This window comes from Vipera ursinii, assembly GCF_947247035.1.
Source record: "Vipera ursinii genome assembly, chromosome: 1".
In the NCBI taxonomy this organism is placed as follows: domain Eukaryota; kingdom Metazoa; phylum Chordata; class Lepidosauria; order Squamata; family Viperidae; genus Vipera; species Vipera ursinii.
In genome coordinates, this window is record NC_139512.1 from 231549593 (window position 1) to 231575927 (window position 26335).

At 41.3% G+C, this 26335-nt stretch overlaps 1 protein-coding gene across 1 annotated transcript in view; it reads right to left on the bottom strand.

The window, feature by feature from the left end:
* EYS (eyes shut homolog) overlaps window positions 1–26335 on the bottom strand; it is a gene marked incomplete at both ends in the record, with an annotated part of 678422 nt that overhangs the window by 602703 nt on the left and 49384 nt on the right. Inside the window, 2 exons of the mRNA XM_083372645.1 lie at window positions 16567–16688; window positions 21614–21811. Coding sequence (XP_083228771.1) covers window positions 16567–16688; window positions 21614–21811 — 320 coding nt within the window. The remainder of the gene's footprint in view (window positions 1–16566; window positions 16689–21613; window positions 21812–26335) is intronic.

Here is a 26335-nt window from a genome sequence, read left to right on the forward strand (position 1 = left end):
TTAATTTGCATCTCGTTTTTATCTTCTAGCTAAATTTCTTTACTGTTGCAATTAAGATCACTCCTACTAAATAGAAAAATCTAGCTGCTCCAACACACTTTGTTTAGCTTCAGGCATATATACAAATTTGTCTTTTTTTTTTCTATGATAGGTACAATACCTGAAATGGACTGTGAACTTCTTAAAGACATATAAAAATAACAACAATCCTTCATTATGTTTATGTTTCATGCATTTTCTGAACTACTACAATCATGCCAGTAATGTCAGAAACACCAGCAAGAAATTGACAAGATGGGTCATCTACCAATAAATTACTTCTAAATGATTCAAGCTCTGAACTTGTCATTTTTGCTGCGCATGAATATGATGTGCTTCATTACTTGTTCACTCCCACTGCCTACTTTTTTTAGATGGTTAAACAGGATGGGTTTTGTTAATCACAAGCAGCAAGATTTATAGAACTCCCTACCAAGTTCAAGGGCATCATGGAGGTTTTTAAGAAGAGATGGAGGATTTTAAGGAGAGAGTCGACAACCATTTGTCTCTTATAGGGTTTCCTGCTTGAGCAGGGGGGCAGACTAGAAGATCTCCAAAGTCCCCTTCAACTCTGTTAATCTGTTATTTCTGTTATTTTCTTCTTTCTCTGAATGCAGGTTATTTCTATACTTATTACAGAAATATACAAACAGTAAAGACTTGTTATAATCATGTAAAACTTTTTGCTATTAGAATAGAATAGAGCTGGAAGGGACCTTGGAGGTCTTCTAGTCCAGCCCCCTGCTCAAGCAGGTGGAGCTATATCATCTCTGACAAGTGACTGTCTAGCCTCTTCTTAAAAATCTCCAGTGATGGAGTGTCCACGATTTCTGAAGGCAAGCTGTTCTACTGGTTAATTGTCCTCACTGTCAGGAAGTTTCTCCTTAATTCCAGGTTGCTTCTCTCTTTGGTCAGTTTCCAACCATTGTTTCTCATCCTTCCCTCTGGTGCTTTGGTGAACAACCTGGCCCCCTTTGGCTTGTGGCAGCTCCTTAAATACTGGAATACTGCTATCATGTCTTCCCTATTTCTTCTTTTCTTCAGACTAGCCATACCCAAGGCCTGCAGCCGTTCTTCGTATATTTTAGTCTCCAGGCCTTTGATCATTTTAGCTGCTCTTCTCTGAATTTTTTCCAGACTCTCAACATCTTTTTTCTGATATGGTAACCAAAATTGGTTGCAGTATTCCAGGTGTGGTCTTACTAGGGTTTTATAAAGCAGTAGTAATACTTCACGTGGGGTTTTGATTCTATGCCTCTGTTTATACAACCCAGGATTGTATTAGCTTTTTAGGTTGCTGCTGCACACTGCTGGCTCATAGTCAATTGATCATCCACTAGGACTCCAAGGTCCCACTCACAGTTACTGTTTTTAAGCCAGGTCTCACTCAATCTGTACTTGTACCTTTGATCTTTTCTGCCTAAATGTAAAACTTTGCTTTTCTCCACACTGAAACTCATTTTGTTGGATTTGTTCAAATTTGTCAAGATCTTTTTGGATCCTGAGTTTGTTTTCTGAGGTGTTGGATACTCCTGTCAGTTTGGTGTCATCTGCAAATTTGATGAGTTCCCCTTCAATTACCTCATCTAAGTCATTTCTGAAGATACTGAAGAGTACTGTGCCTAAGATGGAACCTTGTAGTACCCCACTGTGGATGTAGTGCCATTGAGGACCACTCATTGAGTATGGTTTGCCAGCCAGCTACAGATCCATCTAGTGGTGATGTTGTCTATTGCACCTTTTTCTAACTTACCAAAGAATAGGTTGTGGTCTACTCTATAAAATGCCTTACTGAAATATTAAATATTTTACTTAAACAAGTCTCTCTTCTTTATCTTAAACTACTATAAATTGTCTCTGTTTCTAAAGTGAACTAACACATTTTAGCAGGGGAGTTAGCAGTTAATATGTATTTCAGAGTATCCCAATCTTTTAGGACCACTGCACATATATAGAATTATAAAAGCATGTTGCAGGCATTTCAATAAATAGCTGCCAAGGTGTAATGTATTGGGTTTGCTTGTTAACACCACGTGTAACGGCTGGTAGGTTGCTACAGCAGGGAGCTAGCTAATGGTTCCCAGCATCTCAGACAACCCATCTCCATCGCTGCTATTGGTTGCCCCTGGGTGGCAATAGGTGGCTTCAAACCTATTGGCCGCCACCTAGGAGCGAAGGTATAAATTGCTGCAGCTGCAGCCCTGTTCTCTAGTTCAGATCCTGAAAGCAATAAACCATGATCTTTGCTGAACTCACTCGCCTCATCCTCATTCCTGCGCAAGAAACCCAATACACAACACAAAGAAAAAAAACAGCCTCTTAAAAAATAGCTACTCAACATCTATTGAGGTTTCAGCTGTATATTCACCTTAGTAATCATCACTACTGGAACCTAGCTGGGCAATAGTCTAAGGGAAAAAGGAATCTTGTTCAAAAACCTTTGCTAAAATTATTGGAGTCCAGCAGCTGTTGTGAACTGCATTAGTGCTTTCTACTTGGTTCTGCATTTTCAAGAGGACACTTGAATGGCACTTTGCTGCTTGAATCATTACAGTTCCATGTAATTAAGAATGTGTATGGTTACATTAAAGACTAATAAACGGTTAATTTTTAAGACAGAAATCTCCCTTTACTTCCTGGCAAAATAACTAAAGAAACCAGCATGGAAAATAATGCTTTCTAGTATCCTTTACTCTGTGTGGATTTCTGGAGGGCAGGCCAGTTCTGAAGTAAGAAATACACTCTTCTAAAATTAGTTGTTAGTATGCCTTATCTGCTTCCACGTTATTTCCTTTATTGTGTAGTGGGTTCTGGAGCGCATGAAAGACGCCAGGCACAGGAGTACAGCATAACCGTCTTTATTAGGTGGTAGATTGTGTGTGCAAAAGGTGTTACCGGAGCCCTATTTATACCTGGCCAGGTGTGCTCCCCGCCAATCAATTTAAACCTGGATTTCCCACCGAAACGCTGCCCCAGTCGCAGCAGTTTCAGCGCAGCACCACCTGGTGGTATCGGTTGAGCTGTTGTTTAATAGTGTTATTAACCCCATACATAACACCCCTTCCCCCTTATGAATAGACAATACACTTCTACATGAACACATGCAATATAACTTGTGCATAGCCGATTTGATGTGGCACATTCGGCCACCCTCATGACCGCACATAGTCTGTGAGATAGGTGGGTGGCCTATGAGTCCGTGTGGATTGTCTAAGGGGTTCCCCCCTGTCCAGGGCAGCAGCGTCAGTGGGTTGGTCTGGTCTGGGCGCTTCTGATGGACCCGTCCCAGAGTCTGCTCCTGTAGCCAGTTTGTTGTGGTGTCCTTGCGCCCATAATTGGCTGGGCTGGACAGGTCTCTCCACAAACAGCTCTGGGTCCATGAAGTCCTCCTCTGGGTCGGGTTGGCTGGCTGATTAGTGGTTGCTGATGGGTGACCCGCCTGTTGGTTATTGTCCTGTGACCTTTCAGGAACTCTTCTTTTGACTTGGTCTATGTGTCTTCTGATCTGACGGCCCCCCTCCACCCCTACAATGTAAGACAAAGGCCCAGTTCTGTCAACCACCACCCCCGGAATCCACACATGTCCCGGCCCATAGTTCCTGGCCCAAACCAAATCGCCTGTGTGTAGTTCACTAGAGGGGTTGGTTTGCTCAGACTCTGCAGCCACTCTATCAGGGTGGAGTCTGTCCAACTTGGTAATGAGCCGTCTGCCCCAACAAAGTTCCACTGGGCTCTTCCCTATGGCTGTGCATGGTGTTGTGTGTTGTGCCAGGAGAAATTGGGTCAACCTTTGATGCCAGTCACCGTTGATGATGCGCCTCAACGCGTCCTTGGTTGTGCGCACCATGCGTTCTGCTTGTCCATTGGTTAATGGGTGGAAGGGTGCAGATGTGACATGCCTAATCAAGTTGCTCTTTGTGAAGGCCTGAAATTCAGCAGATATGAATTGTGGTCCGTTATCTGAGACTAACATGTCTGGAAGACCATGCGTGGCAAAGAGTCCCCTGAGCACTTGGATTGTCCTCGCCATTGTCATGCTAGTGACTGGTACTACCTCTAACCCAGGGGTGTCAAACTCAATTTCATTGAGGGCCACATCAGCATTGTGGTTGCTGTCAGGGGGCTGGGTGGGTGTGGCCTGGGTGGGCGTGGCCTACTGAGTGGGCATGGCTAGTGTGTGTATGGCCTACTGGGTGGGCGTGGCTCTACATCGTTCTCATCAAGGGTGCCTATGGGGGCCTGGGCAGGAGTGGGACAGATCTGTGGGTCTCTGGCAGAAGGAGGGTCTCTGGGCCAGGGCCAAGGCAGTGGGGGCCATTCCCTCACTGTTTCCAGGATGGCTTCGTGGGCCACATGAGACCACTTCGCGGGCCGGATCTGGCCCCCGGGCCTTGTGTTTGACATGTCTGATCTAACCATTTGGAATGGCTGTCTACCACCACTAGGAATAGCTGTCCTTGGAACAGCCCAGAGTAATCAATGTGGACCCTAGACCATGGAGTGTGGGCTGCCTCCCATCTGTGGATCGGCGCATGAGGCAGCTCCGGCCTGGACCTCTGGCAGAAGTAGCAGCTGTGCACCAGCTCCTCTATGGCCTTGTCTAGCCCTGGCCACCAGATGTAGCTTCTAGCTCACTATGCCCGGGTGCCCTTCATGTAATGAGTGCATGACTCTGTCCCTTAGTCTCTCCGGGACGATGACTCTGCTACCCCACAACAGGCATCCCTTATGGGCTGATAACTCATGCTGATAACTCATGCCTCCGTGTGAAATACACCTGGAATTCTGGGCCTGGGCTCTTCTCTTGCTACCCAGTGACTACCCATGCCTGGACCCTGCTCAGGATCTTGTCTGCTATTGTTTCAGCAGCAATATCCTTTGCGTGGAGTGGGCATTCTGGTAGGTCCTGGATGGCTAGAATCTGTGCTGCCAGTGCTGGATCAGGTTCTAGGTGTTTAAGGGGTAGCCTACTTAGCTCATCAGCATGGCCCATATCCTTTCCTGGCTTATGCACCAGTTTGCAATTATACGCAGATAGGAATATTGACCACCTGAGCATCCTAGAGGATAGAATTTGGGGGGTTTGCCTGTCTGTTGTGAATAGGCCTAGCAGTGGCTTGTGGTCTGTGAATATGGTAAACTCCCTGCCATACAGGTAGTCATATAGTTTTTTGACTCCAGTCACTATTGCCAGGGCTTCCTTGTCGAATTGTGCGTAATTCCTTTCAGCCGTTAACAGTGTCCTGGAGTAATAGGTGATGGGTTTTTATTCACCATTCTCTTCTAAGTGACTCAATACTGCACCCACTCCATATGGGGAAGCATCACGCACAATGCAGATGGACTTAGTCTCTATGAAATGTGTGACAGTAGAATTGCTGGACAACAATTCCTTTAGGGTTTGAAAGCTTTGTTCGTGGACCTTGGTCCAGTTCCAAGTAGCTTTCTTGTCTAAGAGCCTGTGCAAAGGTTCAGCAATAGCAGCTTTGTGAGGCAGGAATGCATGATAAAAATTAAGCAACCCCAGGAACGCTTGCAGCTCAGCCTTGTTCTTGGGGGTGGGAGCCATTTTTATTGCCCTTAGCTTGGAGTCAGCAGGATGAATTCCCTTGGCATCAATCCTGAAACTTAGAAATTCTGTGGATGCCAGTCCAACACTACACTTCTCTCGTTTAAGTTTGAGCCCTGCAGAGTGGAACCTGCTTAACACAGCCTGCAGTCTCTCAGCCAGTACCTCTTCAGAGTCCCCTGCGATGAGGACATCGTCAAAGTAAGGGCATACCCCAGGGATTCCCTTCAGTGTCTTCTCCATCACCTCCTGAAAAATCCCTGGAGCTACAGAGACACTGAACTGCAAACGGTTAACTCTGAAGGCTCCTTTGTGGGTTACTATGGGTTGAGCATCTGCCGTCTCCCTGGTAACCGGTAGCTGATGGTACGCCTGTGCGAGATCCAGCTTCACAAAGATGGCGCTGCCCTGGAGAGAGGCAAGGACGTGGCTGATCGTTGGGACCGGGTAAGTGTGCAGATTAAGGGCCCGGTTTACCGAGCATTTATAATCCGCACAAATTCTAACCTCCCCATTAGACTTAAGAGGGGTAACAATGGGGGTCTCCCGCTCTCCCCCTTCTATTGGCTCTAACACCCCTTTTCGACTAGCTTATCCAGTTCACTCTCAATCTTGTGTTTGAGAGCAAAGGGGACTCTCCGGGGTTTAATTCTTATGGGCAAGACATTGGGGTTTAGTTTAAATGTGATGGGGGGCCCAGTGTACCTGCCTAACTTGCCATTGAATACGTCTGCAAACGTTTTGCAGATGGATTCGATGCTCTTGGCCTGGGTGTTGTGGATACCTGAGATCCCTATGCCCAGGGCCTCAAACCAGTCCAAACTCACTAGGCTAGTCCTCCGGCCCTCAACCACGAGGACATCCAAGTGCCCATGGAAGTCCCTGAACCTCTCTGACAGGGTAGCCTCCCCCTTAATTTTGATGGGGGCATGTTGGAAGTCAGTTAGTTTTAGATTGGTAGGACTCAATTGGGCCCGCCGCTTGCTCCAGCCACACACGAGTTTAAACATCTCGTACAAGATTATAGAAATTGCCGAGCCAGAGTCAAGCTCCATCTTGCAAGGAATGCCCTGCAAGTGGACCTCTAATTTAATTTTGGGGGTGAGCAGCCAGTGGACCCCCATGTGGGAAACAGCCCTCCGGCTTTCCAAGAAGTTAGTGGTGGTGTATTGGTGGGCCCCGGTACTTTTTGGCGACGTGTCCTTGGGCTGGAGTTCGTGCAGGCCGTCTCAGGAATGGTTCTGGCAGACGGAGGCGATGTGGCCTATTTTTCTGCAGGCCCAACACTTGGCCGTCCGGAATTTGCAGGCTGCCCTTGCGTGGTTCCCGCCACAGCCAGCACACTTGGGGCTGGTCACGCTGCAGCCACAGCCAGTACACTTGTTGGATGTTGTTGGCTTCCGCTGGGCTCCCAGGTTGCCACACCGAGGCTGGGGTTGTTCTGGCCTCCATTGCACTGCATCGATCTTGGCCTTCTCGTCCACTCCACCGCTCCTGCCGAACGCAGCAATTGCCTGATTGATGGATCCTCCATGGCTGCTGGGTCTGGGGGGTGGTCTGGTCTGCACCATCAGCCATGTTGTGGGCTAAAACCTCATCCTGGACCTCCTGGAGGGTCAGATTGGGTCTCGCAAACATCTTTTGCCACAGCCGCTTGTCACGTAGGCCGAAGATGATCCAGTCGTGCAGCCTCTCGTCCAAGTTTGTGAACTTGCAGAGGCAGGCGGCCTGCCATACACCCGCAATGAAATCTGCCACCGATTCACCCGGTAGTTGGGCCCTTTGTTCAAACTGGAACCGCCAGGCCAGTTCAGACATTCAAGGGTTGAAGTGTTTATTAAGCTTCTCTGTGAGGTCGCTGTAGGAGACAGCCCCAACGGCTGTCAGCGAGCACAGGCCTATGGCCAAATCGTAAATGGCGGACCCGCTGAGGCAGAGCAGAGCCACCACCTTCATGCCATCCTCCATGATCCAGTTTACCCGTAGGTAAAATTAGACTTGTCCCAAGTGCGATTCCCATCGTTCGGGGTGGCGGATGACGAATGCCTGGATCTGGCTGATCTGTGCCATGCTGCTGCATCCGGTTCAGCAGTACTGCTTCGGAGGTGGCTGCTAGCATGGTGACTACCCGGTCGTTGATGGGGGCGGAAAGATGCCTCTTCCTCCAGCAAGCAATGCTGTCCCCAAGTGAATTCAGCTCTTAGATGAAGCAGGATCCCACCTTCATCGCCACTATTGTGTAGTGGGTTCTGGAGTGCATGAAGCACGCCAGGCACAGGAGTACAGCATAACCGTCTTTATTAGGTGGAAGCTTGTGTGTGCAAAAGGTGTTACCTGAGCCCTATTTATACCTGGCCAGGTGTGCTCGCCGCCAATCAATTTAAACCTGGATTTCCTACTGAAACACTGCCCCTGGTCGCAGCAGTTTCGGTGCAGCACCACCTGGTGGTATCGGTTGAGCTGTTGTTTAATAGTGTTATTAACCCCATACATAACATCCTTAACATAAAACCCCTAAAGTAGAAAGTGTAAGATATGATGCAAATTGTGTTTCATTCATGATTCCAAGCTATGTCCTTTCCATAAAGTCTAGCAATGAAAACAGCTATCATGTTATTTCACATGTGAAACCCTAAATTTATATTTTATCATCCTCCAAACCATTTCAGTTTAGGAAACAGCCTTTGTGTATGAAGGATTCTCCTCAAACAGAGTTCTACATTTTGCATTTAATACTTAAAGTGAATTGGACTCAGGAATTTCCTTATGTTAAATATACCTGAAATGACCTCATAAGTTGCTGGCCCTTTATATTGGGGCTGTATATTAGATAAGCAGAACCCAGTCTTCTGGGGAATATGTCTAAATTTTAGTTCAGAAAGTATAGTTAGAAATAGCATAGCAAAAGAGCAGAAATAACCCTCCATACCTCTTATGAGTAATTTGATGTATGAGACACTGCATTTTGAGAATATGGGCACGTTTCAAGGCTCCCATGTGATTTTTCTGTTATTTCTTCCATTATTCTATCATCCTTTAGATTGTGATGTGCAGTTTATACAATTTCTTTTTTCATTTATTGCACAGTTTGCTATAAAATAAAATATCATCGCTATAACTAATAAATCAGAAAAACATTATTCTGAATGTCACATAAAATGTGTTCCAATGTTAGTCTTAAGAATGTGAATCCCTATCCTTCAGTTTAAATGGAAGAACACACTCTTCAAAAACTATGCTTGCTAAAACTGAACTACGTTAAATAAACTTCAGTTTAAATTGCAATTGTTAAAGCATGTTTGGTGGCTAAAACCAAACACAACTTGTTTATTTAGGGCAAGAATTCAGTGGATTTCTCTGCTTTCTTATCCATTTTAATGTTTTGATAATTTTTTTTATCCATTCTGATGTTTTTGATATTTTTTATTCCAACTTTCTAGTGGGTTTACTGATTTTTAATTTTGGAATTTTTTTAAAAAAATATTTCTGACTGTTAGCTGTTCAAACCCTTCAGGGTCTAGCCATATGCTCTCACTAGATTTTAGGAGAGCCAGTTTCATAAAGACTGGAGTACTACTAAGTTGAATCACTTGAACAGAATTTCTCAAGATCAATAGGAAGGTTGAGAATGTCTCAGAAATACTGGAAATATAATTGTACGTCTTCCTAACAGGCAAAAAAAGAGCCAAGAAAAATGTTGCACAATGAAAAGGGGAATGCATAGTTCATGGAAGACCATGCTGTAGCTAATATCTGCAGAAGAAAAGTTTAGAAGGCTAAAGTGCAAAAAGAATTTAGATTTTCCAGAGAGCTAAAAATACCAAAAAAAAACCCAGAAAAAACTTTTTAACTATATAAAAGCAGTAAAAGAAAATGAAATGGGTAGGTCTACTGTTAGGAGAACTGGATAGATAGTAGTAGATAACAGGGAGATAGCAGAGATTCTCAGCTCCTATTTTTTTCAGTTTTCTCCCAAACAAGAATTGTGTTCAAATGGATCTAAGCAAAATGCTTGACAAAAGGAGGAGCAGCATTCAAAGTAAGTAAAAAGAAATAAGTGAAAATGTGGATATGATAAACAGGTATCAGTGTCTAAAATCAGGTTTATTACATCAAGAAAGAGTTTATGGAAACCATTTTTTCCTAGCCTTTGAGAAATTATGGAGGACATTCATAGTTCCAAAGGATAGAAAAGAGTTATTATTGTTTTTTGTCTTCAAGAATGGGAAAGGCAACTTATAGACAGGTAGATATTGACACCTATTATGGATTTTTCCAATTCCAAGCCTGGAAAAGTAAACCTAATTGATGCTCAACCTATAGTGACTGACTGAATATGCTAAGTGATCATCTCTGACTGGAGTTCATCCCAGGTCAAGTGGCTGTTGATTTCAAAGACAAAGTTCCTCATATTGCATAAGTGATAAGCCCTAAAACCACACCATCAACTAAAGACAGCTGAACAGTGGAAATCTGTATGATTCGTCAGGAGAAGAGTACAAGAATTCCTTTAATAAAGCAAAAACAGAAACTCCTGCTGTAAAAATATTCTTTTGATTGCTTCACTTTCTTGGAAAAAATTCTTGGTTACTGATTTCCTATCTTTGCTTTGGACTGGCGTCTGTGGCTTTCTCTAGAATTAGACTTTCTTTAACAACCCAGTTTTCCTGCCTTGACGTATTTCCAGCCCATATTTATTATTATGGAAGTAAGGACTATGTCCTGTCCTAAACAGAACCCTGGCTGATTTATAGTTCTTTAGGGGAGCTTATCATTCAGCATCTAATATAAGTAATTTATGACAATTTATGACAGATTTTTATGCGCATGTTCTTCTGCCTGCTTTCAGTCACAGCATTACAGCAAACAATGCTGAGCCAAACTCTAGAGCAGGGGTCTTCAAACTTGGCCCTTTTAGGACTTGTGGACTTCAACTCCCAGAACTCCTCAGCCAGCAACGCTGGCTGAGGAATTCTGGGAGTTGAAGTCCACAAGTCCTAAAAGGGCCAAGTTTGAAGATCCCTGCTCTAGAGTATATCATTAAGCAGTTGGTTTGTGAGTTATTTAAAAAAAAAACTGGATTGCTTGACAGAAACCACTGTGGGTATATCAAAAACAGATCACTCAAACCGATCACTCATTTTCATACAGGGACCAATTCAGTTCACAGAAATACCGTGGGCATACAGTATCATGATTTCAGCAAAATAGTGGACATTAAATCCTTGGTATTCTAATACAGAATATGACAAAATGAACTATTATACTTAACAACTCTACGCCCATGGCCCTAAGTCAAGTTAAAAGACTTGTTGAGTGGCATACTACAAAGGTCCATTCTAAGCTGTGTGCTTTTCAACAAATTTTTAAATGTCTCGAGTGAAGGGTTAGAAAACATGATTATCAAATTTGTGGATGACAAAAACACCTTAGCAGACATGAACATTCAGAACAATTTTGATAAATTTGAACTATGGGTAGAAATCAGTCGAATGAATTTCAGCAGGGAGAAATGCAAAAACCTACCTTTGGGCAAGAAAATTTTAAGACATGAATATATACTTGGGTGTCTGATTAGAGAAAGGCAGTGGTGAGATTCAGCCAGTTCACACCAGTTTAGCAGAACTGGTAGATAATTTTTTGTTGCCCAGGCCCAGAATGGACTTCTGGAAGCAGCATCCACATAGAGAACCGGTTGTTCACATATTTGAATCCCACCCCTGGAGAAAGGACAATAATTTCTTTTATAAGAGACTGAAAAACCCATAGGGACCTTTTGCTGAAAAAAGAAAAAAATGAACTTGTGACTTCTGGATTTGATGATTAGAAAGAGTAATTTAATTTAATTTAATTTTAATTTTATTAGATTTATATACCGCCCTTTCCCGAAGGACTCAGTAGAATATAGAGTAGAATATAGAAAGTTGGAAATTATGTCCTGTAAGTAATTTATATATAATTTCTCTACATGAATATAGAGTGAGGGTAGGGGGTCCATACTAGATAGTAGAACATATAAAAAGGATCCTGGGGGTCATGGTAAATCTCATGTTGAACATGGGACATCTTTATGATGCAACTGCAAAATAAAGCAAACTAAAACAAGCAAAGCCAAATGTAATCCTTGGTTGCATTAATAGATGTATAGTGCCAACACAAGAAAAGTCATAACTTCCTTTTATTATGTACTTGTGACACTTGGTATATTTAGCCTGGAGAACAGAAGCATGACATAATAGACGTCTTCAGGCATCTGGAGAGAAGTCTTGTAGAAAACAGGGCAAAATTCTTTAGAGCTGTTCAAAAACACAATACAGATAGTCCTTAACTTACGACCACAACTGAACCCAACATTTCCATTGCTAAATAAGAAAGTTAAGTGAATTTTGCCACATTTTATGACCTTTCCTGCCACAGTTATTAACTGAATAACTGCAGCTGTTAAGTTAGTAACACAGTCGTTAAGTCAGGGGTGTCAAACTCAATTTCATTGAGGGCCGCATCAGCATTGTGGTTGCCCTCAGGGGGCCGGGTGGGTATGGCCAGGGTGGGCGTGGCCTACTGGGTGGGCGTGGCTAGAGTGCATATGGCCTACTGGGTGGGCATGGCCAGCTCTACATCATTCGCATCAAGGGTGCCTATGGGGGCCTGGGCAGGAGTGGGACAGATCTGAGGGTCTCTGGCAGAAGGAGGGTCTCTGGGCCAGGGCCAAGGCAGTGGGGGCCGTTCCCTCACTGTTTCCAGGATGGCTTCACGGGCCGCATGAAACCACTTCGTGGGCCGCATCCGGCCCCCGGGCCTTGTGTTTGACATGTCTGCGTTAAGTGAATCTGGCTTCCCCATTGATTTTGCTTGTAAGAAGTTCTCAAAAGATGATCACATGACCCTGGGATAGCACAACAGTCATAAATATGAGTCATTTGCCAAGCATTTGAATTTTGATCATGTGACCGCAATGTTTGATCCTGTGACTGTTGGGGATGCTGCAATGGTGGTGTAAAAATGCTCATTGGTCACTTTTTTCAGTGATGTTATAGCTTTGAACTAAACAAACTGTTGTAAGTCAATGACTATCGGTATAAGTATTTTGAATTATTCTATACTTTGAAAAAGAATCTGCAGCAATGTTGCTTTAACTCCCATCCTAAATGTTACTAATGGCAACATTAAAAAGTGCACTAACCTCAAATCCTATCTACAAATAAAAAAACAGTATTTAATTAAATTTTATATGAATGTAATGATGCTAAATTTTGGCAGGTTTTTTTTTGCATATGCTGATTTTGAAGTAAAAATAGATATATGAAATTATGTGTACATCAAAGAAACTCCCAACATTAATTTTATAAAAATAAACAAAAGCAAGCATTATTTGATCAGAAAACAACCTGGAGATGTACAAACAACATATTCCCAATGAAATCCAAGACTTTTTATGTTATTATCTCTGTCTCTCCCTCTCCCACCCTCCCTCCCTCCCTCCCTCCCTCCCCCTGTGTGTGTGTGTGTGTGTGTGTGTGTGTGTGTGTGTGTGTGTGTGATTTAATTATATTTACAGAAGGTTTTGTGGTGTTTCCCCCCCCTTTTACCTGCCTTTCTGGGGAACAATGATCCAGTGGGGATTTTATTGATTTTGCTAACTATGTCACAGTCCATTTAAAACAAAATGACGTATGATTTTGACAGGAAAAAATGATTAATTGCTATAAGATGGTGACAAAACAACAACAAAAACCCTCTTAGGGGGCAGGAAGAAAACAAATATAAAATATGGTGCTGTAAATGGAGTGAATTCTGCTTTTTATGACAGTTGTAGAAGGAAGCAATTCTTCCATCTTTTTGTGTAAACATGGATTCTCATGAGAACATTTATCTCCAGAGAAGGAATAGATAACATCAGGATGCACCATTTTATGATACATGGAAGTGATAGTTAAATCTGCTTTTAGGGAAAGTTTTCATAATCAAATCTTATCTGCTGATACTTTGTCCTTGTATGTATTACTTATGGATAGTTTTGCACAGTAGGAATTGTACTGAAGTACAATGTGGGAGAAGCAGTGGAAATACAACATGGATTAAAAAAAGATCATTTTTTTCCTGTGAATTACTGGCCAATGAGGATATAATACAAGTGTCCTTCCCTAATCTCCTATGCAGGATTAATTTAAAATTCTTATAATGGCAATAAAATAGTTCCACCTGAGAAGTCTGACAGTCTCTTTTCATGCATACCTTTTGTACAGTTAAAAAGATCACTGTTACCACACTGCAAAGCATCCCATACATATGTAATAGGAAACCTAAAAAAACCTGTCTCTATAAAAATATGTTTTCTAGATCCATCTAACTACCATTTAGAAAATGTTCACAATTGATATTTTCTCCCTCCCTCCCCTCCCTTTTAGTATTTCCAGAATCACCTTAGTTTTTCCAAGTACTCACTATCATACCTCAGCTTTAAAAAAAAAAAGGGGGGGGGAGGAACATCAGTACATTTGCTAGAAATTCTCACTGGATCCAAATACCCAGAGGGTCTCTCTACCATCATCTCTTTTTATTAGTTTTAGATTTGTTTTAGTTACTGCCACAGAGCATAATCATTTTTTAAGTAAGTTAGCATTTGAAACTGGTCTTTCAATAGGGGAGTTCAAAAATATGACATAAAGGTAGCATCTGTTGTTGAGAGCTCCTTCTAAAATCTCTATTTTATTTAATTTTTAGCTTGCTGTTTAGCTTTTACTTTATCCCATTTTATTTTACTTCTATTTCTTTTACTCTTTTTTCTGCTGGAGACCTTTATTTAATTATTTATTTATTTTTTAAACTGGAGGCTAGTATTTTTTTATTATCTCTTCTGTGGGAAAAGGAAGAAGAGGTAGTAATCATGTTGTTTCTCAGACTTCACTCAAGCCTACGAACCGGCTCAAAATTAACAGATTCCTAAAATCTTATGGTACTTACTTGAGGTAAGTAACCAAATGTTTCCTACTTTTTCTGATAGCCTGTCCAAATAGATATGGCTTCCTAGAGGTAGAGAGCTCTCAACTTTTAGACTTTTTTGTCCTTTCAATATTTATGCCATATTTCAAGGATCTACTATGGCAGGGGTAGGCAACCTCGGCTCTTTTATGACTTATGGACTTCAACTCCCAGAATTCCTGAGCCAGCTTGGCTGGCTCAGGAATTCTGGGAGTTGAAGCCCATGAGTCATAAAAGAACTGAGATTGCCTACCCCTGTACTATGTTATTGCCCAGTTTAAATTTAAAGAGATATCAAGGCTTGTACATCCATTCACATTTACTCCTCAAGTATGGATATCCAGTTATGAATAAAAGGAAGCTACATCATCAAGGGTTAAAGGTAAATTAGAAATTATCAGACTAGCTATTCTAAGAATCTCTTTCATGTGTGATGGACATGAATATGAATATGATAAAGAAATAAATATTCATTTTCTCAAATCTGGCATTATACAGATGAGTTGGACTTTAAGCACCATAATTATCAGCCCAGCTGACAATTGGAAATTACAGAAGTAATTTTAGAACATCAGACTTAGGAAGATTCCTTCAATTTGACCCAAAGTTTGGTGGAAACTTCCTGTGGATAAAAGCAAATCTGTAACACGTATCTCAGTGGTGGGATTCAAATATGTGAACAACCAGTTCTCTGTGTGGATGCCACTTCCGGAAGTCCATTCTATACCTGGGCAACAAAAAAAAATAGCTACTGGTTCTGCCAAAGTGGTGCAAACCAGCTGAATCCCACCACTGCAATCTATTATGATAAATATGCATGAGATGCAATTGACTTTTTTGGTCTGGTGCAATTCTCAAAGGCTTGAATAAACAGGATATTTAGCAAGGAGTTAAAAGCAGCTATAATGCATAGTTACCAGATTATCACTGGTTTAAGGTATTAGAAATTATAGAAACTGTCCTAATACATACCAGTAAAATGTATTATTTGGCTTTAATCTTAAGTAACCAGAAATCAAGGAGTCCTCTGCTTTGGGACATGATCCTGCTCTACTTATTTCCAAGTCAACCCAATATAATTACATTTCTTTTATAATAAAATAGAAAACAAAAGAGTTATTGATTTCATGTATTGCAAATTGCCTTTTGGCTGCAAATTGCCCATGTCACATATACAGTGCAAATCAAAGAAAAAAACGTTTATGGGAGGTGTTCCTGTGGTCCCACTGATTTATTACTAAGGAACTGCTTAAATAGTGAATAGAACTAAGTAAACCATGATTTGGGGACTTGGCTAAGATGAATTTTATTACTACCAACTTGATCATAAAAAATATCATTCATTTCATTTTGGTTCAGAAGGAATGATACTATCTTCAGAGCATCTTTAAGAGAAAACTGTAATTCACTGCAGTACATTTAATTTAAAATGACCCCGTATCAATAGCTCTTCAGTTTTTCACTACTTTATGTCCTATGTATATTCATAGAATTAATTATATTCAAAAAATGTCTTATAGATGAATAAGGGCTAAGAGTAACAAAAAAATAATCATCACAGCTTCTGTTTGCATTTATTTTGTGGATGTTTTTGCTGCTATAATATTTTTTCATTGTTTCACAATTTTAGAATTGTTAGCTGCCAAGAGTCATTTGGTTGAATTGGGCAGCTATAGAAATTAAATTAGAGTTTCTTCCTCTTATGTTGAAACATACCTAGGCAGGGACAGTGCTTTTTTTTTGTAAAAGAAAAAGGTGCCGGAACTCACACATGTCATACAACCCACCTTGCCTACCCTATAAGGTTCTATCCAAATAAGGTGCCGGAACTCCGTTCTGAGCATTCTATGAGAAAAAAAGCCCTGGGCAGGGATATTGTCATAGTTTGGTGAATACTCTTCATTGCATGTTTGAATAGAAAACAACAAAGGCCACCATTATAATCCCAAACTAGTAAGTTTGAAATACATACTAACCAGATGAAGATCCATGCAAGGAGAATTGTGTTTGCATTCATTAATGATGCAGTCATCAATGTCTTGGTCACATATTTGTCCAGCATACCCAGGGTTGCAAAAGCAGTAGAAGCCATCAATAACTAAAACAATTATTTTTAAAATGTTAGCTTTGTTTGTATAAAGGAACATTATCAATGGCACAACAAAAAATACCTAAGTACATCAATAATAGAAATGCACATTCAATTTAAAATGCAGATGAGAAAAGAGCCCAATCTAGTAAGATGCTGCCTTCTGTAAGCCATAATTAAAATGAAAATGAGATGTGGGATCCACTGCCAGGATTCCTGATGATTAGCATCTATATTAAGCATCCATTTATCTATTGATCTGATTCAGCTGAAAAAGGATAAACCTATCCCTTTTTTCTATCCAATTGCAGCCATTAGATAGGGGAAGCAATTTAGAGATGCTTGAGAAATTCAATCTCTGTGATCTGATTCAATGATCTGATTCATATCTTCCAGGCTAATGTACAGATCATGACCTTATCCTTCAGATTTCACACTTTCCAATTTTGCAATGAAGTACTCAGATCAAAAACATACAAAAATGCATGTCAAAGATTCATAAGTGTAGAAAAGATGTTTAGACATGCTTTTTTGTAGGACAATGAGTTCAAAACACATACCGAAAATATCACTTTCCCGTGGATTCATCTAAAAGAAATGAATGTATAAAAGTGAAGGATTATGTTTGTGAAGGAACACATTCATATTCATAACTGTGCACTTATGCTGTTCCAAATCCATCCCTTTCTTTCTCTCATATAAGTGAACAACTCTTAATTAATTGGCAATAATAGCCAGTCATCTCCACCCTCAACAGAGACTAAACTACATGGAAGAGAGAGCACACAGATATTTTCTATCAGCATAATAATCATGGGTGAGGAGATTTGCTTGCCAATAAATAAACACTTTATATAAAGTAACATTGGACTTTTGTTTCACCTATTAATGTTATCTCTGTTAAGTTTTTTTTAAAAAGTATAAATTATGCAGTTATGTCCTGATACTTTTTTTGTAGCTGAAAATCCAAATGTTCTGGTCAGTGTTTTAATATAGGTCAAATTCAGTTTAATATTGAAATGTGCAAAATTGAACTCCTCTGATCCACCTTGTATATATAACTTTCTACATGGCTTCCATCTACTGACAATGATTTAGGAAACATTATCCCTGGTTTTGCAATCATAAGGAAGTCTGTGACTAGATGAAAACGAAATAGGTTTGGATCAATAATGAGAACAGCTGGATTGCATTTGCTATATAAACATTATGGCTTTGCATGGAGTTTGAAGATGGAGGGAGAGCTAGATCAATCATTATGTGACTTAATTCCTCACAAACTGCAGCTTCAAAGATCATATTTCCATGAAAATTTTATCTTCTACAGCCATCCAACCATCTTTAGACCAAATAAGAGTAATGAGGACAGCCTTTGCATTATTTCAATGATGGCCATGAAGCTATACAGCTGGGAGGGAGACAGCCAAAGTCTATCATGTGCAGTGATATGAGCTGAAAGTCCTCATAAACTTTTCTTTTAATGATTTGGGGTGGGGGTTGTTATATTTACTGTAAAAGTAAATTCCCTCCTTCCCTTGCTTCTGTGTCTTTCCCAAATGGGAAAAATGGATATTTTACACCTGTTATTTTCAAAAAGGCAGTAATGAGAGAAAGAAGCATTTACCTTTCTGGACGGTTAGTTTTCAGACTGTATCTCTATATTAAAAGGAGAGTGTTCAAGAGCTGATGTTTGGCAGGCTTGATCAGCTTCTTTCATGTGCAACCATGTCTCATTCTCACCCTCCTAAGCTACCAATCAGAATTTCCTACTTTTCATCATTAGTGAAGTAACAAGAAAAGGATCTTTGGAGACTTGCATCTATACAAGGGGCTTGGTGACAGCAATGACTGGAGTTCTTGCTGGCATAATTTATTATAGCCTCACACAGGTCCCTGAGTTCTTCATTATTTCTAAGATTTATCATGTAATTTATGCTGCCATTCAGTCTTTGCACATTTAACTGCTATTCCTTTCATTAAATGCTCTGAGCCCTTTGTTCCAGTGATAAACTCCCTCTCTCTCTCTCTCTCTCTGTGTCTGTGTCTGTGTAAAAATCCCTGGGACAGATACTTGGATTTTTCTGAATTCTTGGATTTACTGTGCATGATTATAAAAAGAGCACATACTCTCTCTTTCAAGTTGAAAATCAAAATTATTAATTTTAAAAGTGCTTCCAATCTTAAGCACAGAAAATTCCAGGAGGCGACACTGAATATTTTTTGCCAAAAAATATCCACTTCTTTGAAAATTATGTTTGCATAGGTAAAAGGCAATCTATATACAGTAGTTTAAAAGCACCCATGGAAGAATGCAGATATACTCAGGCCTTACACAACTAAAAGTCTCAGTTATCATGACCCCCTTAATTGCAAGAAATAGTGCCTCAGAGGATAACTAAGGTACCTGAAATGGGTAACTTAAAGAATGCATCTAAGGGAATGCAATTCTGAGGGAATGAAATTTGGGGAATTTGTGGCTATTCCAGGATGTCGCTGTGGTCATGTGATACTCATTTTGAACATTCCATGAGACTTTCCCAGCCAGTCTCACAATCTCTTGCTCCTTCCACCTCTCAGCCCCAAGGAATTGACTTATCACATGATTCTTAAAGTAGCAACAACTTTAATGTATATGAAGAAAGGCCTGGACAGTTTTTATTGCTTTATGTGTGTCCCTTTTCTGGCACACAACCATGCACATTATCTATATCCCATCTTTGTTCAAGAACTCAAGGCACATATATAGTGCTCCATCCTCATACATTGCTTCACAACAAGCCTGTGAGGTAGCTTGGGCTGAAAGTCAACAAGTGAGCTCCTGTGGCTGCGGATGAAGAGGACTGCATCTCTCTGCTGTCAATCAAATACATTAGTCCTTGCCCACTTGTTTCATTTTTCAAACTGCTTCCTACTTTGAAACTGAGCATTGATCAGCATTTCCTCAGCTACTAGAGAAGAAAGAGGTAGATTGGTCCTAATCTAGCCCTTAGAAGGTCATGTGATGTTTCTCACAGCTTCCTACAACTTAGTGGAAAAGCCAGCAAAGATTCTAAACTCTCTGAAATGAAAAAAAGCAATGGACAACATTGTGGTAAAAAATTAAATGAGATTAAATTAAATAAATTATTAAACTAAAACAATGTCAACCATTATGCCGTGAGGAAAGAAAGTAGGGGGAAAATCATGGTCAAGAGATGACCCCAAAGATTGTCAGGATATAGCCAGGAGGCAGAGAGATAAAGAAATGGAGAATGAAAAGGTTGCACGTCTCCAGAATGTCAAGGAATGGTAAGGATAACAATAAGGAGAAAAGATGGAGTAGGAAAGGGAAGATCAATTCAAGAATATCTGGCAAAAACCGTAAGAGTTCCTTCAACAACAAAACCTCAACAAAGAAAGAGCAGAGCAAGATTCACAAGTTTGCAATGTAATATTTCTGCTGATGTTGGCGCCATGGCCAAAGTCTGCCCTAACTGTTCTGCCACACATTTCTGCTGTATGAATGGAAAGATAACAATAGGCCATGTAATGAAATGTGCAGCAGGACAAGAGGTGTGTGGGGAGGGCATTTCGACACTCACAATGCAGCTTCCTCTGTACAAATTCCAGAGAGAGGCCTAAAATAAAAGACTGCAGAGTCTTAACTGAATGGGGGGGGAGAGAAGTCTCAGTGTAGTTCTAGTCTAGAATCTCCAAGGGCACATACATTTAGGTTACAACTTTAGCCTGATGAGATTCTATCTCTTAGGCGTAAGGAAATAAAAAATAAAACTTGATTGGATTGCACTCTGTCATCTTTGGGTTTAGGCCTATTTGCAGCCTCTACCTATTGAGCTCATTCATTTGTATAGCCATGATGAACCTATCGCAAATGAGTTCAGGAAGAAGATCAGACGATGTAACTGCCCTTTCCAAGTGACACCCTTTTGTGCCAAAGAAATCATTCCAGTGAGAAACAGATGGAATTCTTCGATAATTATTCAAGGGCAAATCCATCATTATATATGACATTTAATGCTCCAGCCATCAAGCCAAATTTATTCAAATTTACTTCATGGATTCTCAGGATAGCATAGAATTGAGAACTGGTATACTCCACAAAGGTGGAATTCAATAGGTGATTGTTCAATAATTGGAGAAATGTCTATGACAATGAAGCTTGTACATTTCATCTCTTTAACTTGCAAAAGAACAAATTTGAGACATGTCAGAAACTTCCATTGTCACTGATCTTGAGACAGCATTTGAACATGAGAGGCTTAATGCACAAACTGCTAATGAAATCATTGTCATTATACCAAACAATATCAAAACTGAACCAATATCATGGCACAGTTTTTTTTTTAAAAAATGAGGTGGTTTGCAAATAATTTCAGAGTCCCATCACTCCTATGACAACTTTTAATACATATCAACTCCTTATTGTTAATGATGGAAAAAGCTGGTCAGTCCGTGATGCCGGTATGAACAGCCACTGAGTCTTGGCAGGATTGAGACGAAGCCTGTTTCTCCCCATCCAAACCCGGACCGCCTCCAGGCAACGGGACATATCATATAATTAGCAAAGATACAGGTCAAACCCATGTCAGAGCAACATCTATAATACAATGCAAACAGGACCTCATTGCTCTAAGACCTCATTTTACCAACTGAAAATTATCCATAGTCAACTAAATTGTGCAAAAGGTAATTTGGCTAATTAATGTATCAGAAGAGGCACCTAAAAATCATGTTAGAATTTCCCATTAACTGCAGTTGGGACCTCTGAAAACAGAAACCTTCATGCTGAAAAGTGGGGCACTTTTCTTTCTAGTAAGCTGCTGAATTGGACCCAAAGTATGCAACTCTGGTTATTTGAACTCAAATTTCTCTAACATGACTTAAATCTGCTCATGTTTTTCTGCAAGAAGCACATTAGCAATAGACAGACTCACCATCATAGCAATATCCATGCATACAAGGGTTGGAACTGCATTCATTGATGTTGATCTCACAGCGTGGTCCTGTAAAACCTTTTATACACTGGCACTGAAATCCAAGAGGAAAGGCAGTTAAGTTTAGCTCTTGTAGACATGCAGCTCCATTTTCACAGGGATTACCACCTTCACAGGGTCTGAATTCACAGTTCGAACCTGGAAATAAAAGGAACATTTTTTAAAAAAATATGTAACTGTTTATTTAAAGCACCACGAAGCCCAAGAATGTGTTCTAATTCTCTAAAACGTATGTATGGGATTGTGTGTGTAGGGGTTGGGGTGGGGTTTGTGCATGTGTAAGTATAAACTGACATTTCCCTGCTTTTCAACTTCAGAATGAAAACCTGGTCATGATTCCTTTCCCAAAGAAATGTATGGTTTCATAATGAAAATCTACAATCTACAATCAATCAAAGGACATGAATTGTTTTTTGTGATTTCTTTAGCCATCATAGTGAACTAGCTCATGCTATGGGAGAAAAATAAAAGTCAAAACATTTCTTGTGGATAAATAAAAGAAATCAACACAAAAAGATGACACATGTCCTCATGAACTCTGTCACTATTTAGCAAAATAATTTTAATAGGAAAAAAATATTACCACTCAAATTCTGGATATATTCATGTCCAGTAAGGTTTTCTTCTTATTCTGATTTTTCACCATTTTAAAGGCTGTATCTATACTACAAACTCAACATGTTTCAATACAATTGTGCATTTCCCTCATGGATCCTTGTCCCCATAGTTTTATGAAAGTATATGCTGTTTGTTAGATGCTTTTGTAGTCCAGGTACACAGTTTTCAGGATTTGTAGAGTGAAACACCTGATGTACTATACCAGGGGTGTCAAACTCAATTTCATTGAGGGACGCATCAGCAATGCAGTTGCCCTCAGGGGGTCGGGTGGGTATGGCCAGGGTGGGCGTGTCCTACTTGGTGGGCGTGGCTAGAGTGCGTATAGCCTACTGGGTGGGCATGGCCAGCTCTACATCATTCGCATCAAGGGTGCCTATGGGGGCCTGGGCAGGAGTGGGACAGATCTGAGTGTCTCTGGTAGAAGGAGGGTCTCTGGGCCAGGGCCAAGGCAGTGTGGCCATTCCCTCACTGTTTCCAGGATGGCTTCGCAGGCCACATGAAACCACTTCACGGGCCGGATCCGGTCCCCAGGCCTTGTGTTTGACATGTCTGTACTATACTGTATACCTATATCCATACCTGAGAGAAGATCTCTTTGATACAACTATTTTTTTTTCCTGGATGTGACACTACTGTGCTGTGTAAGAGCCATATCCTAAAGAACAGCCTTGAGATTTTTATAAATATGTCTATTTTTTCAATGTTTTATGAAAATCCCCTACTCTTATAAGAGCTATGTGTGTTCAGTGTAATGAACATAGATATTCATGTAAGAAAAATATTATCTGCTAATGACATGAGGGACCAATAGTTTAGCTCATTCAAAGTGAGAGATAGATTACACTGACTTCTAAAAACCTTTTATCAAACTATCAGAATACTATATAACATGAGACCTTCAAGTTGACATATAATTATAAAACTGATGTAAAAGTGAAGAAAACATAAGAAAACATTTCTTTACAGATGGGAGCATCACTTTATTTCTTCCAAACAATCCAGATAAATTATATCATTCAAATGAGAGGATGTAAAATAAGTAGCATCTATCTACTCTATGTAACTATCTCCTTAGAATTCACTGCAATGTATTAACTTGCTGTTAAGATTGCCTATCAAAGCTTGCACAGGATTTTTTTTACTCTTTCTCATTTTATGATTTTGACTGGCTATTTAGTAATTCCTAATATTTTTTATAATTTGAGGAAATGATGCCCTGTTTGGAAAATATTGTGAAAAGCCAACTGACTGTCCAATTTGTAGGGATGGCAGAGACATATTTAGATAGTACAACTATCAGTGATAATATGAGCATAGTTTTCATAGATTTCTATCTATGATATCCACCTGCTGATGCAGGCCAGACAGTACCACTTGACTTCAAGGGAAAGTTGACAATTTATGTAGTACACAAGCTTTTTATCATATTTTCTCTTCTCTTGTAGAGAATCCACACTTCATAATTCCCTACATGAGCAGGCATAAATTTAACTTTTAGATTTTTTTTCATACTCCAATATAATACAAGACTCTGAGATAATGATCATATGTTGACTTTACACATAATTTTATTGATATTTCTATTGATAAATAGGTTCAGGGGTGCATTTCTAAGTTGCCAGATTCACCTCAGTCAAAAGCAGACAAGTGTTCACCTGAAATACAGCATTCAAACTACAATGAAAATAAGGGGAGTCTCTCTTGATAGATTGGAATCATAGCCACCTCAAATGATTTGTGACAGCAGCAATCGTATTAGTAAAATAACTACAGCTTTGTTCTAACTGATCATTTTCTAGGCAGTGTTAATTCAGAGATTGCTATATATAAAATATTTCAGCTGACATCCAGATACTGGCTTTTATATAATAAGAAATTTAAAAAACAGTAAGTTTAGATTTAGATTTAGATTTATCAAATTTATATGCCGCCCTTCTCCCCAAGGACTCAGGGCAGCTCACAACAATAAAAATTAAAAAACATAAAGTACAAAATTTAAAAAAGAATTAAACATTGAGTATAATAAATAAACGGCAATTTAACCCAATAAAAGCCAAATTTAAAACCATAGTCAGTCCAGGCCCGCTTCTTGGAACATCCATGTCTTCAGGTCACGGCGGAAGGACCGAAGATCAGGGGCTGTCTGCAGCTCCAGAGGCAGTTCATTCCAGAGGGTCAGTGCGGCCACAGAGAAGGCTCTCCCCCTGGGGGTTGCCAGCAGGCATTGCCTAGCCGATGGAACCCTGAGGAGGCCAACTCTGTGGGAGCGAACCGGGCGATGGGAGCTTGACAATGGCAGCAGGTGGTCTCACAAGTACCCTGGGCCTAAGCCATGTAGGGCTTTAAAGGTAATTACCAGGACCTTGAATCGCACCCGGAGGGCAACTGGAAGCCAATGCAGCTCGTGCAGGAGTGGTATGACATGGGAGTATTGAGATCTTCCCATAAGCACCTGCACAGCCGCATTTTGCACCAGCTGAAGTCTCCAGGTGCACCTCAAGGGCAGCCCCATGTAGAGAGCATTACAGTAATCCAGGTGAGAAGTGACAAGGGTGTGGGTGACCATGCATAGGGCATCTCGGTCCAAAAAGGGGCGCAACTGGCACAACAGATGAACCTGTGCAAAGGCCCCCCTGGTCACAGCAGTTAGATGATGTTCCAACTTAAGCCGTGAATCCAGGAGGACACCCAAGTTGCGGGCCCTTTCTGAGGGGGGCAGTACCTCTCCCCATCAAAAGAGATGGAACATGTTGGACAATCCGAGATGCCAGTATCCACAGCCACTTGGTCTTGGAAGGGTTCAGCCTGAGTCTGTTCCTTCCCATCCAGACCCGCACTGCCTCCATGCACCAGGACATCACGTCAAGGGCATCACTGGGTTGGCTCGGGGTGGAGATGAACAACTGGGTATCATTTGCATGTTGGTGAATATTTGGGATAAAGACTCGAGATTCGGCGTTTCTCAGCTCGTGCTGATCTTGCCCTCCTTACAGTCTCCCTCTCTTTGTTTCAACTTGCTTTCTGCATTTGGGATGAAGACTCGAGAGAGGGAGACTGTAAGGAGCACGAGATCAGTGCAGGCTGAGAAATGCCGAATCTCGAGTCTTCATACCAAATACTTGCCTTCTGCAATGCAAGCAACTAGGACGGCTCAGCAGAGGGAATGGGCATTTCTCCACGCACGATGATCAGTGGGCGCAGAGAAACGTGGTGTTCTGTACCAGCCTGCTACCAGCCCTGCAGCAAAAGCAGGGACAACCCCTTTACAAACGGCAAGAGGCTGGAATAAAGCCTGCCAAATTTATTCACATAAAACAGAGCAAGACAAGACACCAACCATAAAACACGAGCTAAGAAGCAGGAACAATCCAAGCGGTTGCCTTCAGCAAACCAGCCCTCCCACACATTCCCCTTAAATACAGTTCAGGGTGTGGCCTCTCTGTGCCTCCTTCTGAGGTGCCCCATTGCCTTCCTCTGTTTACTCCTGACTGACTGCCTCCTGCATCGGGCGTCCTTGAACAGGGCCAGCTGTGGGTCATCTTCACCCACGCTGTCAGGCTCACACAGCTGGGTCTGCATCGTGACCAGATGAGAGGGGCCTTGCTGGGGGCTCTCATCAAGCTGTCCAATCCCCTCAGCAAGCTCTTCAACACCCCCCTCCTCCTCCTCTGAGTCGTCCGACCCAACTGCCGAACCCACAGGCTGACCCTGAATCACAACACGTGGATTCCCTGTGCGCCCTTGCTTGATATGGAGGTGCTCCATGGAAGTAACTGGGATGGCTCAGCAGAGGGAATGGGAATCTCGAGTCTTCGTCCCAAATGCAGAAAGCCAACTGAAACAAAGAGAGGGAGACTGTAAGGAGCGTGAGATCGGCTCGGGCTGAGAAACGCCGATCTCGTGTTCCTGGCAATCTGGCTCGATTTCCACTTGTGAGGTTTGGGGCAGGACTTATGGAGTCGCCAGAGCTCCCATAGGCCTGGGAGTATGCATACACAGGGCCGCTGATCAGCTGACGACTCTGTACCACCAGCCCCGACCTCC